Source organism: Rutilus rutilus (assembly GCF_951802725.1).
Source record: "Rutilus rutilus genome assembly, chromosome: 18".
Classification (NCBI taxonomy): domain Eukaryota; kingdom Metazoa; phylum Chordata; class Actinopteri; order Cypriniformes; family Leuciscidae; genus Rutilus; species Rutilus rutilus.
This window is the reverse complement of record NC_140231.1, coordinates 32,765,757-32,783,721: the sequence shown is the minus strand read 5'-3', so window position 1 is coordinate 32,783,721 and position 17,965 is coordinate 32,765,757. Positions and strand designations below refer to the sequence as shown.

At 43.7% G+C, this 17,965-nt stretch overlaps 1 protein-coding gene across 3 annotated transcripts in view; it reads right to left on the bottom strand.

Moving 5' to 3' along the window:
- Positions 1-4,986: 4,986 nt before the first annotated feature.
- Positions 4,987-17,965, bottom strand: part of LOC311277848 (uncharacterized protein) — a 250,745-nt gene continuing 237,766 nt past the window's right edge. For all 3 annotated transcript variants that reach the window (XM_084388302.1, XM_084388301.1, XM_084388300.1), the window contains 3 exons: positions 10,970-11,086; positions 6,232-6,348; positions 4,987-6,071 (listed from right to left, as the gene is read on the bottom strand). In XM_084388302.1, the coding sequence (XP_084244428.1) occupies positions 5,224-6,071; positions 6,232-6,348; positions 10,970-11,086 (1,082 nt within the window). In that variant the 3' untranslated portion in view covers positions 4,987-5,223. The remainder of the gene's footprint in view (positions 6,072-6,231; positions 6,349-10,969; positions 11,087-17,965) is intronic.

Genomic DNA, 17,965 nt, shown 5'->3' with positions numbered 1-17,965 from the left:
TTCTGACGAAATGTTCAATGTTTTTCTCCCTGCAACCCTGAACATTCAACAATGAACAATCCAAAGTGGCTTTTGTGCTGACACGGCTGACAGGACGGGTGGCCCTGTGGGGAACAGCGGTGTGGAAGAACCCAGACCAATGCTGCTCCTCATTCCAGGCACTCTCGGAAGAAATTAAGAGAGTCTTCGACCATGCGGTGGCAGGGCGAGAGGCGGCCGGGCTACTCGCAGATCTGAATTCCGCACACTGGACGCAGAGTGCCATTGGAACGAGGAGGCACAGTGGGACATGTTCCTGCATGGGCTGGCTGACCATATCCAGAAGGAAATCTACACATTGGACCTCCCAAATAGTTTGAATGGACTTATAGAGCTGGCATTGAGGGTAGACGCTCGTCTACAGCGTATGGAACGACGATCACGTCTAGCCATGCTCCCTGGGAACTCCGAAGGTCCACAAGCCAGCGGCGGTGATACGGTCAGCCCTGTTTCCGATCACGAGCCCATGCAGGTGGGTAGAGCTCGGCTTTCCCGGGAGGAGAGAGAAAGACAGAGATCCAAGGGACTATGTCTCTATTGTGGAGGAGCTGGCGAATTCCTGAACTCTTGTCCAGTAAAAGATCGGGCCTGGTAGTAAGAATGAGGCTACTATCAGGTTGGATCTCCGCAGAAAAGAACGAATCTTCAACTCTCCTCCCGGTAAGACTGCAATGGGCAACTCGGTCTCACAACTGTCAGGCCTTACTGGACTCTGGAGCAGAAGTTAACTTCATGGACTTGACTTTCGCTCATACACTTCACATTCCCGTCACATCACTCACTCACAAGATTTCTGTCAATGCACTCAACGGCCAAGAACTACCGAACATCTCTCTCACCACAAATCCCATAATACTCATCACATCAGGAAACCACATGGAGAAACTGTCATTCCTACTTATGGACTCTCAATTGGCTCCCATAATCCTCGGTCATCCCTGGCTGGTGCAGCACAATCCCAGGGTGGACTGGGGCCACAGTTCTGTCTCAGCCTGGAGCAATCACTGTTATGCCTCTTGTCTCGTGTCTGCATGTCCGTCTGTGTCTGGTTCTGTGTTACAGAATGAGTCTGTGAATTTTTCAAACGTGCCTGCAGAGTACCTCGACCTGAAAGAAGTGTTCAGTAAGTCCCGTGCTGCTTCTCTTCCTCCGCATCGTCCCTATGACTGTGCTATAGATCTACTACCAGGTACGTCTCCGCCTAAGGGCAAGCTTTACTCGCTTTCTGTTCCCTGATCCTTCACGTCAGTTCGTGGTGAAGGTCGACACGTCAGAGGTGGGGGTAGGTGCGGTTCTTTCCCAACGCTCTTCCACAGACGACAAGATTGCGCGTTTTTCTCCCATCGTCTATCACCCGCCGAACGTAACTATGACATTGGTAACAGAGAGTTGTTGGCAGTCAAGTTAGCGTTGGAAGAGTAGCGTCATTGATTAGAAGGGTCGGGGGTACGTTTTATCGTTTGGACCGATCACAAGAACATGGAATATATTAGATCCGCCAAAAGACTCAACTCCAGGCAGGCTCGGTGGGCACTTTTTTTCGGTCGTTTTGATTTTTCTCTCTCATACCGCCAGGGTTCCAAAAACATCTAACCCGATGCTTTATCTCGCATTTTTGATCGATCCGAACGCCCGCCCACTCCAGAGTGCATTTTACCTGAGAGTCTCCACACTCACATGGGAGATCGAATCGAGGGTCAAAACCGCCCTAGAAGGGGTAATGCCCCCGCCCGGTTGCCCACCGAGTTTGTTATTTTTGCCGAAGGAATTACGGTCCGACGTTATTCGATGGGGTCATTGTTCCAACATAGCGTGCCATCCAGGAGTAAACCGTACCAGTTTTTTAATAAAGCAATGATTCTGGTGGCCATTAATGGCTAGAGACATTCTCAGTTTTGTTTTGGCTTGCTCGGTTTGTGCCACTGGTAAGACTTCCAATCGACCCCCAGATGGGTTACTCCAACCGCTGTCTGTCCGTTCGAGACCCTGGTCCCATATAGCGCTAGATTTTATCACTGCCATCTCAAGGCAAGGTGGTCGTTTTGACCGTAGTGGACCGATTCTCGAAGCCGGCACATTTTATTCCCTTGCCTAATTTGCCTTCAGCCAAGGAGACAGCGGTGACTGTCGTAGATCACGTCTTTCGCTTACATGGTCTCCTGATGGACGTGGTTTCCGACAGGGGGCCCCAGTTTGTGTCCAAATTTTGGCAAGAATTTTGTAGATTACTGGGAGCAACGGTCAGTCTGTCTTCAGGGTTCCATCCCCAAAGAAATGGCAAAACCGAGAGAGCCAACCAAGACATGGAGAGAGTGTTGCGATGTTTGGTATCCAAGAATCCTTCCTCCTGGAGTCAGCAACTCTCAATGGTTGAGTACGCACATAACGCGTTACCAGTGCGTCAGGACATTTTTGTGCGTCGGCTGACGTAGTTTTTAATAGCAAATAATAGCAAAACAGCAAGCTAAGTCAAAACGGTACAGATAGAAGGCTGTTCTAATGTTACGTCATTTTACCGGAGTGTTCCCTGACAAATAATTAAATATTAACATGAGCGGAGTGGAATAAAGAAAGTGTTTAGCAGGATTGATATTCAAAATGGTAAGCACGCACTGCTTTGTTCACGGTTTGTGTATCTGCAGCCTGCAGCGTCACTTTCCCTTTTTGAATGACGAATAAAGATGAATAAATCTGCAGAAATAGACAGTTGTCTAATTTACACGCAGGCGCAGAACGCGCATTCTGACAGTCGGCTGTAGTTCTCTCGGTGTGTTTAAGTGAGAGACTGAGCTAAAAAAAAAAAGAGACTGAGCTGCACAGGCCAAACGAGACGACACTGCTTTAGTGAGCAGTGTTCTGCCTTTGTAGAACGGACAGATCCCTTTGTAACCAGCAAATGCATTTTTTGGTGTTTTGGTAATAATAGGTTTGAAGTTTGCTGAAGAACATTCATCTTTAGTAATTTGTATACCTAGATATGTTACCCTGTTTTTAACAGTAATATTCTCAATTGAAGTAAGAGAGCAATTTTTAATTGGTAGCCATTCGCATTTATCAAAATTTTGAGTTAATCCAGAAAATGACTGAAGAATACCCAAAGCCACTGGAATTTCTGACGAATCATTCAAGAAAAAAGCTGTATAGTCCGCTAACTGACTTATTTTTGTGTTGCCAATTCTGATACCTTTTAAAGGACTACTATTGATATGTGTGCTAAGGAACTGTGATGCAGTTAGGAATAGGTAAGTGGAAACTTGACATCCTTGTCTAACTCCTCATTTTAAAAAGAATCTAGCTGTAGTACCATTACTTCTTCTTCAGCTCCGACTTCGCGTGCAGCCGTGCACGAGCACAAAACCTCACAACACCCACCCCTGTTGGTGATTGGTTGGAACACTATTTGTTTTGGTTTTGAGTGGTTGGTGAAACCAATTGTTTTTGTGTGCAGATCTCAGAGGCTGCCTACAGGGACGCGTTTTTTGACGGCATGCTTATGGGGCGGGCAGCTAGCGGATCGTTAGGAAAGATTAGATGAATGTGATAAAATGTTGGGCCTGAAATCACTGATACAACCTTTAACTGCTTTATATTAGGTAATGATTTACAGAAAACATTCATATGTTCTTGGGAAAATTTAGAAGTATACAAATCACTGTAAAATTTGGCACAGAACTTTGTGATAACTTTAGAGTCATCACTAATATTACCGTTAATCATTCGTTTTTGAATTTGGTTGTTTTTAGCTTGCTGTCTTTCCAATCTGAATCTTCAATGCGCAATCTAATGTTGTTATATATGTTGTCTAATTTGCACTGTAATTCAACCAATTCTGCCTTTTCACAATCAAGTAAATCATCCACATTTTTAGATAAAAGATTGGTTATTTTTTTCATATAACGGAATTTTCATACAACAGCTTTTCGCTTAGTAAGATTTCTTAGCCCTCTAGCATTTAAATAAACAAATGCCGAAGTAAAAGAAATCGAAGAAAAAAAATGTAATAGACCTAGATTAGCTAAACAAATAACTTACTGTACAGAACTTTAACTGGTCAAGAAATGAGCACAAGGATGTGAGCCGCAACTCAAACAATAATGAAAAAGATATTGAAATACAGTATGCAATGCCAATTAAGTAATACTTTAAATGAGATTTGAGAACATACAAGTATTGTCACTAGCCTGGTAAAACCCAGACTGACTTCCGGCAAATTTGAGATTTGCTCTGCAAGTCAGTCTGGCCAAGAGCCCATTCAAGCCCATTTCTAATTTTTCCAAATCGAGGCACCAATCACAAACGTTGAGGCGGGCTTTACACACTGACGATGGCTCTGACTGATTTTAGGTCTATCCAATTGCGCCCAGAGGCATTTGAGCGACATCCATTGGTGACGCCCCTTTGGAAATGGGCTGTGAATGAACCTTCCCCAGACCCAGTTACAACTGAGAAGGGTCTGGTGTCAAGCAGGCTATATTGTCACTTCTTCTTGAGTCTCTCCATCATTGTCAGACTCCGGTTTGAGCATAAAAGGCTGTTAACACACAAGCTCTTGAAGCCCCTCCTTCTACTTGAAAGGGGGCGGGAGCAGCAGCTCATTTGCATTTAAAGGAACTACTATGTCCGCTTGGGGTAAGACACAATAAATTGTCAAGCGAAGGAGGAATTTTTAAAAGGACCGCCAGCTGATCATCCAATTACCGCTGGCAGGTGGCAGCACTGTTAGCAAATCAGCGATGATCTAAAACGCATACACAGATATTATAAAGACACAAGGAAAAATACACATAACGTAACAGGGACACACTCAAAAACAGCGCTTTTTGCTCAAACTCGAAAAGTAATTTTTTCATGCTAAAAAAGGATCTGTTGGGTATTTTGAGCTAGAACTTCACATACACACTCTGGTACATCAGAGATTTTACATCTTGTAAAGGGGGGCATTATAGGACCATTTAAAGCAAAAACAGAAACATATTAATCTCACCACAGTTCACCTGAAAAACTTTAGAAATCTTTTAATGCCAACAAATGTTAGAAGTTAAGTAAATTTGAATCATTTTATTATAAATCATGTTACAGCGGTTGAGAAACGAGAAGGGCAACGCTTGACCAAACTATTACCAGGTTCAAACTTCACTACTTATTTCAGAAAGTCAATTTTTTTGTAAGCACAATATTTGTAAATCATGGACGTGAATGTGAACTTTGCTCACTTAGACGAGACGATTTCGGGCAATGCTTTCTCTCATGAGACCGTAGACTAGATGATTGGGTAAAACTCTTCCCACATGAAGAGCACTTGTACGGTTTCTCTCCAGTATGAACTCTCTGGTGTGTTTTTAAGCGGCTGCGTGTAGTGAAGGTCTTCCCACAATCAATGCACGTATAAGGTTTCTCTCCAGTATGAACTCTCTCATGCTCTTTCAGGTTTCCTGACTGAGAGAAACTCTTTCCACAGTGTGAGCACTTGTACGGTTTCTCTCCAGTATGAACTCTCTGGTGTGTTTTTAAGGCACTGGATATAGTGAAGCTCTTCCCACAGTCAACGCACACATAAGGTCTCACACCAGTATGAATACTCTCATGCACTTTTAAAGTCTGAAGTACTGAAAAACTCTTTCCACAAAAATAACAAAAGTGAGGCTTCACACCAATATGAACTTTAAGGTGTTTTCTTAAGTTTGATTCCACAACAAATGTTTTATCACACTGATCACAGCTGAATGATCTCACTAAAGAGTGACGGCGCAGATGATCATTGAGATTACTTTTCTGAGTGAAACTCTTTCCACACTGAGAGCATGTGAACGGTTTTTCTCCAGTGTGAATTCTCATGTGCTTCTCAAGGCCTGATTTTTGTGTGCAAGTCTTTCCACACTCAGAGCAGGTGAAAGATCCTTCTCCAGTTTTTTTAGCTTGTTTCTGTGTGAAACACTTTTCAGTCTGTTGAATGACTGTGTTTCCACCTTCATTTTTAAAATGCTGAGGATTTTGAAACTGACGTTGTTTGTCTTGATTCACTTCCATCGGGTCTAAAATCAACATATCAAATTTTCAAAATTCGAATAAAGGAGAAATGAGAACAATAAATATACTAGGTGAGTCACAATTAAGCAAAAATGTTGTCCTTTTTTCAGTTTTCATCTTAATGTTCCTCATCAGTCATTAAAGAGAGAGAAGGAAAACACCAACCTATTTGTTCCTTTGTATCTTCATCTTTTATTCTGCAGGGTTCTTCCTTAATCTCCATCTTTACAATATTATGTCTGTAGTTTCTCCTGGAGTAATTTCTCCTGCTTGCTGCTTCTTCTGTGGGAAGATGGTAATATTCCCCAGCATTTAAACTCTCATGAGTCAAGTGATCTGTGTGCAGCGTACCTGTAGACTTTTGACGTACTGTAAACTCTAGTGTGAAAGCGCACGACTCACCGTCGCTTTGCTGAGAGTCCTGTGTTTCTCATACGCAAAAAGAGTGAGAGAGCCTTAAAAACCTCGCAGAATTGACATGCTACATGAAAACTATTAGGGGTGCACGATTCAGAAAATTTCACGATTCGATTCGATACCGATTTTTAGTCTCAAGATTCGATTCAAAATCGATTTTCGATTCAAAAACGATTCTCGATTCAAAAACGATTCTCGATTCAAAAAACGATTCACAGTAGGCCTATGTAAATGTAGTTGACTTTTTCCTGTGTGATTGCAGTAGACATACAATTTAGAAGAAAAGAAATAACAAATTAAATGAAGTTTTATATTACTTTGTCTTCATAAAAACTTTTGCAACTAAACAGTGCAAAGTGCCAAGCTTTGGCCAGCTTTCAAATACATTTAATTCAAGTTTAAATTAAAACTTAAATATATATTTTTTTACATTTAGCTTTAAAGTGCTGTAGTCAGATCAAACAAACAATACTGCTAAATGTAGTTTAAGGAGTAGGCTATTGGCGGCAAAATAGGCTACAGAATAATATTTCGTTCTGTATTGACAGGTGCAATTTTTGAAAATCGATAAAAAAAAAATACAATAAGCCTACATTATATCTGCATTTATGTCAAAACCTATACTTTCAAACATCAAAATGTAATTTATTAATATGAATATTCGTGTCAAAATGACATATATAAACATTCTATTTTGCCTGGAAACGCTTCCAACACGCTTGCGTGTCGCGAGAAAAATAGGCGTCGGTTCTATTTCATGCACTCGTTTTCCGCACGACTCGGGCCACACCTGAGACGCGCGTGTCACGCAGGCTGTGTGCAAGCTCTAACCTGCTAATGGGAGCCGAAATAAAATCAGACACGCCACACAGCCAGCCTTCCTTCTGCTCCGCTTCTGCTGCACTTCTTCTTTTGGCTATGACAAGAGTGTGCAGGCGTAGTGCAAGTGTGAATTCGATGCTGCGCCATCTATGGGAATGGCAAGCTAGACTCATTTCAGGACAATACCAAAAAATATATATTTCAAAAAAAAAAAAAACAAGAATCGATTTTTGGAATTCTATGAATCGATTTTGAATCGGTAAAGTTTGAATCGCGATTCATATGTGAATCGATTTTTTTGCCCACCCCTAAAAACTATATTCTTTGTTGTGTTTCCCTGTCAAAATAACAGAGTTCATTTGAATTATTCAGCTTTTAAGAACAAGCAGAAGATTTTCTGGTTTCTCCGGTAGTGGGTGGGACTACTGCACAAACGACAATCTCATTGGCTGGCACTCATCCCCATTTTGATTTCAGCAAATCAGTTTGAGCGAATGTGATTAATATTCATGAACCCAGCAGCTCATCAATCCTGAGATTGTATTAACTAGACTCTCCCCTGTGAAGGCCTCATCGACACGACTGATCCTCAACAAACTCATCTCTATACCTGCGTGATGACTGATCTTAAACCAGATGGAACTGGATAAATATTCTGAATGTTCTAATCCAATCCAGACTTCTGACCTGTAATGCTGCCTGAATCATAATCATACACTTCATTTGTTGACCAGAGGAGAATTGAGAGACTGATCCTGGTTTCTCCCAAGGTTTTTTTCTCCATTCCGTCACTAATGGAGTTTTGGATCCTTGCCACTGTTGCCTTTGGCTTTTGGCTTGCTTATTTAGGGACACGTAATATTCAACAATCTTATTGATCTGCCTGCATTGACACCATTAAATGAGAACTGAACTGAGCTGGACGATGACATCACTGTTTTCTTCAGACTGGCTTTATAGATAATTAACTAAATTAATACCTTTTTTTCAACAGAAATGAACCATCACTGAACTTACTGCTATTTTCTTCTTGATCTGCTGTACAGCGGAAACAAACTTTGTTGCATTATTTTCCTGTTATCACTGTAAATCTGCTTTGAAACAATCTGTATTGTAAAAAGTGCTATATAAATAATGGTGACTTGACTTGAAAGATTGACTTAATTGTTCCTGGAATATTTTACCACAGAGACAGAGATTTATGTTCAAACTCTTTCTTGCAACAGGCTCTAAATAGTGACAAAGAAATACGCCATCCTTGTCCTTCAAGAAATATATTGGGCAGTGAGAGTTGTCTTCTGAAGCGAAGAGGTCGACCTCTGCCCTCCCAAAAACACTCCAAATCGTGTGAACCATCTGGGGATGGAGCATCAGCAAGCGCAGATTGAGATTGCAAGCCCTCTGCAAGCCGAGATTGAGTTGTGCCCACAAGAGGCGGCGTCTGGCTGGCTTGTACAGAGGCCTCGATCTAAGCCCACCTTGGTGGTTTATGTATGACACCACTGCCATGTTGTCCGAGCAGACTAAGACGTGGCGCCCACTCAGGTCTGGCAGGAAAGTTATGAGGGCCAAGAAGACTGCCAGCATTTCCAGGCAGTTGATGTGGCTTTTTCTCCACGCTTGACCAGGAGCCAGAAGTCGGCCTGCCCTCGTACAGAGCGCCCAAACCCATGTTGGAAACGCTGCCGAAGTACAGCTGAAGTACTGATAATGCAGAGGGCCAGCATCCTCTGAAACTTTCTGAGGAGGGATGAAACCCCGAACTTGAAAGATGCCGCAAGCTGTTGAATCGTCAAGGCTCGCTCCGGTGTGACCGTGGCCCGCATTTGGGCTGAATTGAGGACTGCTCCCTAGAACAAGATTTGTTGGTTGGAAGACAGTGAGCTCTTGGCAATGTTGATCCTGAGTCCCAGGCAGTCCAAATGGCTGAGGAGTAAGGATCTGTGAACGCAGAGTACGAGCCAGTCGTCGAGGTAGTTCAGGACGTGGAATCCATTCTGTCTCAGAGGGGAGAGACCCGCATCAATAGAGACGTATAGAGAGCTAGAGACGGTCCAAATGTAAGGACAGTATATTGGTAAGCCAACTGCTCAAACGAGAATCTCAAGAGCAGTCTGTGATGGGGGGCTATTTGGATATGAAAGTAGGCATCTTTCAGATCCACTACGAAAAAACAATCCCCTAGACACACCTGAGAGAGGATTTGTTTCAATGTTAGCATCTTGAACGGCCGTTTCAAGGGTGCGATTCAGATGTCGGAGATCGAAGATGGGCCTGAGGCTGCCAACCTTATTTGGAACAAGGAAGTAGCGGCTGTAAACCCTGACTCGTGATATTGCTTTTTTGTTCATGAAAAAAAAAATACTCATGACTTAAGCCACTCAAAGAGTTTTGTTCCTTTATTATTGAAACAAATTCTACATACAATGTAAGTATAGATATAATGAATGACATTTATAATAGTGCATCACCTCTTAACAGCCAGACTAACTACATTAATTTTAACAAATTATCGATGGAGATAATTAGTTTCACTATATTTACTCCCAAATATAAACAAATAAGCATTTCCATCTAAAATTGGAGCATTTTGACCTCCCCCCAATTTCCAACAATCCTCACCATGCCTCTATGTAATTTTGATATCAGATATTGTCGCTGTGTTGCAAGAAATTCCATCTGTTGATTTATCACAATATCAAACTATTAACATGAAAGTGATGCACCTGAACATGAACTTTTGCTTATTTAGGAAACTTCGGGCAACCCTTTCTCTTATGATACTGTAGACTAGACGATTGGGTGAAACTCTTTCTACATGAAGAGCACTGGTGCGGCTTCTCTCCAGTATGAATTCTCTCATGTTCTTTCAAGTAATCTGACCGAGCAAAACACTTTTCACAGTGTGAGCACTTGTGCGGTTTCTCTCCAGTATGAACTCTCTGGTGTTTTTTTAAGTGGCTGGATGTACTAAAGCTCTTCCCACAGTCAGAGCACACATAAGCTCTCACACCAGTATGAATACTCTCATGATCTTTTAAATACTTCAGTAGTGAAAAACTCTTTCCACAGAAAGTACAAATGTGAGGCTTCAAACCAGCATGAACTTTAAGGTGTGAATTTAAGCTTGATGAAAAAACAAATGTTTTATCACACTGATCACAGCTGAACGACTTCACTCCAGAGTGTCGGCGCAGATGATCTTCAAGAATACTTCTATATGTGAAACTCTTTCCACACTGAGTGCAAGTGAAAGGTTTTTCTCCAGTGTGAATTCTCATGTGTCTGTTAAGTTTTGATTTATCTGCGAAACACTTTCCACACTCTGAACAGGCAAAAGATCCTTTGACCCCAGTTTTTCCAGCACTTTTCTGTGTGAAATTATTTTCAGTCTGTGAAATATTTCCATCTTCATTTGTGAAATGAGGTCTTCGAAACTCATGTTTCAAAACATTCACATCCATAGGATCTAAAATTAAATTCCCATAATTTAAGGACAAATTAAAAACAAAATGAAGTATAATCGTAGTCAGTAGCAATACCAGTAAATAAATGAAATTAATTCATTATTAATGCTAATAATTATTATATATAATTAATACATGAAAACATAGACATGTAGTCTTCAAATATTATATTAAAGAGAATGAAGGAAAACACCAACCTGTTTGTTCCACTATATCTTCATCTTTTATTCTGCAGGGTTCTTCCTCAAACTCCATCTTTACAATAGTATGTCCGTAGTTTCTCCTGGAGTAATTCTTCCTGTTTGTTTCTTCTCCTGTGGGAAGATGGAAATATATTATTATTATTAATATAATATTATCCAGGTACAAATGTTTTACGCTAATAGTAGGGTAAAATGGGGGAAGATGCCGCCTTTAGAACAATGTGGATTTACTTTTAAACATATTTCTGTTTTAGACATATTTCATTTGCAACATATTTCGATATAAGTTTAGCATGTGCAGAATGATGATGCATCAGCTAATGTGTTATTATAGAAAATAAATAGAAACATTTGCTCATTTATTTGTTATAGCAGAAAATGTAAAACATTAAAAGAGTAAATTAGCCCCTACTGGGATAAGAAGACCCCCTGGATAAACTCTCTAGTAAACTGTATACTTTTTTAAAAATGTATTTAGGGGCAAAGCACTGGAAGTGCGTAGGCACCTCTTGAAATCGTTGGCGTTCTTCTTCTTCTTCTTCTGTATGGAAGTCTATGGCAGCCCACAGAACCGCTTGCGGGAAATGAAAATTTGGCACACTGACAGAAGACAGTCTGAACAGTCACCATAGTAAATTTGGAGTCTCTAACTCAATCCCTCTAGCGCCACCAACTGTCCAAAGTTTCACTCATATTTATGCTAAAAACTTTTGAACCGTAAGGGCTAGTAGCAAAATATATAGTCGACCAAGTCGACTGATATCCAATTTTTCCATATCGACTATTTTAGGTATCGGCCATTTTGAATTTTGCACCAAAATCCTGTATTTTATGAACGTATCGTTATGAAACTCGGTATGGGTCATCAGTATGATGCCCTGAAGGAGCCCGAGAAGTTTCGAACCAGCGTCACCTAGTGGTAAAAAAGATTTTTCAAATGCTTATAACTCTGGGTGTGGTTGACTTATTTTCACAGGAGTCATCTCCTTAGGTTCCTGAATCATGCAGTCCTGAGGCCAACAATACCAAACATACTAGGGTTTGCCTTACGGTTTGTGTAGCATTGTGATTTAGCGCTTAAAAAACATTTGCCAATATCTTCGAAACCGTTAGACTGATCGAGACAAAATCACCGTAGGAAGTTTGGAAACATAGGTTCTTGGCTTAACGCTAATGCCCAAATGTCAAAATATTAGTAGTGGCAAGAAAATGCAAACAAAGTCAGGTGTGGGTCATTTGTTATGTATTTATACATATAAATGTCTATAACTCCAAAACGAAATGAGATATTTTCGAATCTGTACCTGTATGCATGAGACTGTCTGAATATCGGCAGTATTCACATTTTTGTTGTAAAAAGAGACACATTATGCAGAAGTATAATTTGCTGTTATGTGTGTTTGTCAGAGCCTGCACTCGCTGTGGGCGTATCGTGCCCTACTCATTATGTACCATCAGCACCATGCCCTGAAGGTACTCAAAAGATTTTGAAACAGCGCCACCTTTTGGTCAAAAGTTATAATGAAATTTCCAAAAATGCTAATAAATTTTAAATAAATTAGCCAATTGGCTTTATGCCCAGCTGCACTACTTCCTGAACTTCAGCCAGCTCCTTTGTTTCCTGTCTGCCATTATTGGACAAACTGATTAATGTGTGTCTGATTATTGTTACTGAGGTCAGGCACACCTGGATTAATCAGTTTGTCCAATAATGGCAGACAGGAAACAAAGGAGCTGGCTGAAGTTCAGGAAGTAGTGCAGCTGGGCATAAAGCCAATTGCAATGAAACTGGTCTCAATAGATCAATAGGTCAATAGGTCAGGCAGAGAACATAGATACCAAGTTTGCCGTATTTGGGCGAACTTCCTGTCTGCTATCTTGATTTTCATTCAAAACCTACTTATCTGAACTCCTCCTAGACCGTTTGACTGATTTTCTCCAGAATCGTATCGTATCATCTCCTGACTGTGTCGACTAAACGTTGTGGATTTCGTATTGATAGACGAAATTGTTTTCATATACCGCAGCAGCAAAGTTGAAGTTTGATGCCAAAATGACTATTCAGGCTTTATCTCTCCAATGCCTTGACATATTGACAGCAAACTTTGTATGTGTCATTGTCTCCTCACTCTGACCACACCACATCAATTTCGTAACTGCGCCACCTATTGGTCAAAAGTGACAAACCATTAAATCATATTTTTAGTGACTGTATATATGATTTTTTTTCACCCATTTTGCCTAAAATCATCGTAAAATGTCTTTAATTGCTCATTGTCGCATTTGGTTTGACAATCCCAGCCATGTTGGCATGTCTTATCGTCTTCTTGCACTGTATGTAATTGACATGTTTATCCCCCAAATTCTTAATTAATATTTAAAGTAGTTGACTGTAAAGTAGTCTTCTAAGCTGTGGGCATTACTGTTTAAGATTAATTTTATATTTAACATAATTAAATTTATTTAAGGCACGTACCGCCCATTCATTCATTCAACTATTTTCAACTAAGACTGGAATAAGAGCACCAGCGCAACCAAGCAATCCTTTATATCAGTCAGTCAAATGAAAAAAAAGGAAACAACAGGTATGAAATATGATCAGTAAGAGAGAATGTCTAGGTTACTTATGTAACCCCATGTTCCCTGAAGGTGAACAGACGAATTGTGATTCACCTGAGAGCCCAATCACTTTTGAGTGTAAACTAAATGAGCCAATGCACATTGGCGTGCGAGTTTTGATTCACGTGTCCCGCCCTGCGAAGTGGGTATATAATCAAGCATGTGTGCGATTGCACTTCATGTTTAGCGCTGAGGAGCCGAGACGAAGTGTCCTGGTCATTCAGCGGTGGTACAGCAATTGTGGTGATGGGATGCAACGTCTCCGTTCCCTCCTTTAGGGAACAGGGGCTACATAAGTAACCTAGACATTCCCTATCAGTCAGTCAGTTTAAAACTGAACTTATGAATTAGGATCCCTACCAAAGCACCACCATTGCTGCCTCTTCCAGAGGAGATTGCGGAGATTGTAAAACCTCGCAAACGTGTTGGATGTCGCCCAGCCCACAAAGCAAGGCAAGTTTATTTAAATAGCACATTTCATACACTATGGCAATTCAAAGTGCTTTACAAAGAAAGGAATAAAAATACCCATCCTTGAACTGCCACCTTACTGTGGTTTGAGTACCCGAATGATCCTAGGAGCTAAGTCATCCGGGGCTATATGCCCCTGGTAGGGTCTCCCAAGGCAAACAGGTCCTAGGTGACGGGTCAGACTAAGAGCGGTTCATAAAACCCTTTATGAGAGAATTAAAAACGAGGGCCGTGACGTCACCCGGCATGGCACAGCTGGGGCCCCACCCTGGAGCCAGGCCCGGGTTGGGGCTCGTATGCGAGCGCCTGCTGGCCGGGCCTCTCCCCATGGGGCCGCCCTCCCGTGGGATCACCACCAGCAGGAGGGACTGTAAGGGGCCGGTGCAAAGTGGATCGGGCAACAGTCGAAGGCGGGGGACTCAACAACCCGATCCCTGGACACGGAAACTAGCTCTAGGAACATGAAACATCACCTCGCTAGCGGGGAAGGAGCCTGAGCTTGTGCATGAGGTCAAGAGGTACTGACTAGAGATAGTCGAGATCACCTCCACCCACGGCTTGGGCTCTGGAACCACACTCCTTATGAGAGGATGGACTCTTTACCACTCTGGAGTTGCCCATAGTGAGAGGCGGCGGGCTGGTGTGGGTTTGCTTATAGCCCCCCAGCTCAGCCGCCATGTGTTGGGAGTTCACCCCGAGAGGGTCGCTTCCCTGCGCCTTGGGGTTGGGGATAGGTCTCTCACTGTCGTGTGGGCCTATGGGCCGAACAGCAGTGCAGAGTACCCGGCCCTCTTGGAGGCTCTGGGAGGGGTGCTGGAAAGTGCTCCGACTGGGGACTCCGTCGTTCTACTGGGGGACTTCAACACCCACGTGGGAAGTGACAGTGACACCTGGATGAGCGTGATTGGGAGGAATGGTCCCCCTGATTGGATTATTCAGTTATTGAACTTCTGTGCTAGTTACAGCTTGTCCATAACGAACACCATGTTCAAGCATAAGGGTGTCCATCAGTGCACGTGGCACCAGGACACCCTAGGCCGGAGGTTGATGATCGACTTTGTGGTCGTTTCATCCGACCTCCGGCCATATGTCTTACTCGGGTGAAGAGAGGGGCGGAGCTGTCAACTAATCACCACCTGGTGGTGAGTTGGATCCGATGGTGGGGAAGGAAGCTGGACTGACTCACGTACTGTGAGGGTCTGTTGGGAACGTTTGGCCGAGTCCCCTGTCAGAGAGATCTTCAACTTTCACCTCCGGCGGAGCTTCGACCGGATCTCGAGGGAGTCTGGAGATATTGAGTCCAAGTGGACCATGTTCTCCACCTCCTTTGTCGACGCGGCCGCTCGGAGCTGTGGGTGTAAGGTCACCGGTGCCTGTCAAGGCGGCCATCCCCAAACCTGGTGGTGGACACCGGAAGTAAGGGATACCGTCAAGCTGAAGGAGTCCTATCGGGCCTGGCTGGCTTGTGGGACTCCTGAGGCAGCTGACGGGTACCGGCAGGCCAAGCGGACTGTGGCCCGGGTGGTTGTGGAGGCAAACAATCGGGCCTGGGAGGAGTTGGGTGAGGCCATGGAGAAGGACTACCGGTTGACCTCGAAAAGATTCTGGCAAACCGTCAGGCGCCTCAGGAGGGCGAAGCAGTACCCTACCAACACGGCTTACAGTGGAGGTGGGCAGCTGTTGACCTCAACTAGGGATGTCGTCAGACGGTGGAAGTAATACTTCGAGGATCTCCTCAATCCCGCCGACACGTCTTCCATTGAGGAAGCAGAGGCTGAGGGCTTGGAGGTGGACTCGTCCATCACCTGGGCTGAAGTCACAGAGGTAGTCAAGAAGCTCCTCGGTGGCAAGGCACCGGGGGTGGATGAGATCCGCCCTGAGTACCTCAAGTCTCTGGATGTTGTTGGGCTGTCTTGGGTGACACGCCTCTGCAACATCGCATGACGGTCGGGGACACCTTTGGGCTGGGGCAGGGCGGGGTGGTGGTCCCTCTTTTTAAGAAGGGGGACCGGAGGGTGTGTTCCAACTACAGGGGAAATCACACTTCTCAGCTTCCCCGGGAAAGTCTATGCCAGGGTACTGGAGAGGATAATACGTCCAAAAGTAAAACCTCGGATTCAGGAGGAACAGTGCAGTTTTCGTCCCAGTCGTGGAACACTGGACCAGCTCTATACCCTCTCCAGGGTGCTGGAGGGTTCATGGGAGTTTGCCCAACCAATCCACATGTGCATTGTGGATTTGGAGAAGTCATTTGACTGTGTGCCTCGCGGCATCCTGTGGAGGGTGCTCTGGGAGCATGGGGTCCGGGGCCCTTTGCTAAGGGCTGTTCGGTCCCTGTACGACCGGAGCAGGATCGCATTGCCGGCAGTAAGTCAGACTTGTTCCCAGTGCATGTTGGACTCCGGCAGGGCTGCCCTTTGTCACCGATTCTGTTCATAATTTTTATGGACAGAATTTCTAGGCGCAGCCAGGGGCCGGAGGGTGTCAGGTTTGGGGACCACACGATTTCATCTCTGCTTTTTGCGGATGATGTTGTCCTGCTGGCCCCATCATACCAGGACCTTCAGCATGCACTGGGACGGTTTACAGCTGAGTGTGAAGTGGCTGGGATGAGAATCAGCACCTCCAAATCCGAGGCCATGGTTCTCAGTTGGAAAAGGGTGGCTTGCCCACTTCAGGTTGGTGGAGAGTTCCTGCCTCAAGTGGAGGAGTTCAAGTATCTGGGGGTCTTGTTCACGAGTGAGGGAAGGATGGAACGGGAGATTGACAGAAGGATCGGTGCAGCTTCTGCAATAATGCGGTTGATGTACCGGTCTGTCGTGGTGAAAAAAAGAGCTGAGCTGCAAGGCGAAGCTCTCGATTTACCGGTCAATCTACATTCTTACTCTCACCTATGGTCATGAGCTGTGGGTCATGACCGAAAGGACAAGATCCCGGATACAGGGGGCCGAAATGAGCTTTCTCCGCAGGGTGGTTGGGCGCTCCCTTAGAGATAGGGTGAGGAGCTTGGTCACTCGGGAGGAGCTCAGAGTGACCTTCAAATCGAGAGGGGCCAGCTGAGGTGGCCCGGGCATCTGTTCCACCTGTGCCTTCCCGGGAAGGTGTTCTGGGCATGTCCCACCGGGAGGAGACCCCCGGGAAGACCTAGGACACGCTAGAGGGATGTCTCCCGGCTGGCCTGGGAACGCCTCAGTGTCCCCCCGGAAGAGCTGGAGGAAGTGTCTGGGGAGAGGGAAGTCTGGGTCTCTCTGCTTAGACTGCTGCCCCCGCGACCCGGCCCCGGATAAGCTGAAGAAGATGATGATGATGATGGAATAAAAATAATCACAAAATAAAAGTAAGGAAAATTAAAACGGCTATTCAAAGTGCTTTACATAGAAAGGAATTAAAATAATTATACAATGGCAATTCAAAGTGCTTAGCATAGAAAATAAACACAAAATAAAGGCAAAGGTAACTAAAACAGTTATAAAAAGGAATTGAAAGAGATAAATGATACAGTTATAAAATGAATTAAAGTAGTAAAAATATCATACATAGAATAAACATCTCATTTGGCAAAACACCGGTGCATCTTAATTTGAATATAGTTTTACTCTGACACTGTGTCTGTGGTGTTTATTCGGCGCGCCTAAGAATTCTATTGGAAATCTCCGATGGACCCAATTTTTTCCTAAAATCGGACAGGAGGAGCTCTAGAACTGACCTCGGGTTCACTGCCCCACCAGTCCACACCCCAAAAAACAATTTGTTCGGAAGCTCTAGGAATGGAGTCGATCCAGTCCGCACCCCACGGAAACTCGAGTTTAATTGACACATCAAACTCACTACTCCAACACAGACCCAAGGTCATCAGCATGGTTTCATATCTTTAATTTCTCCAATAAAGTAATTTATGTT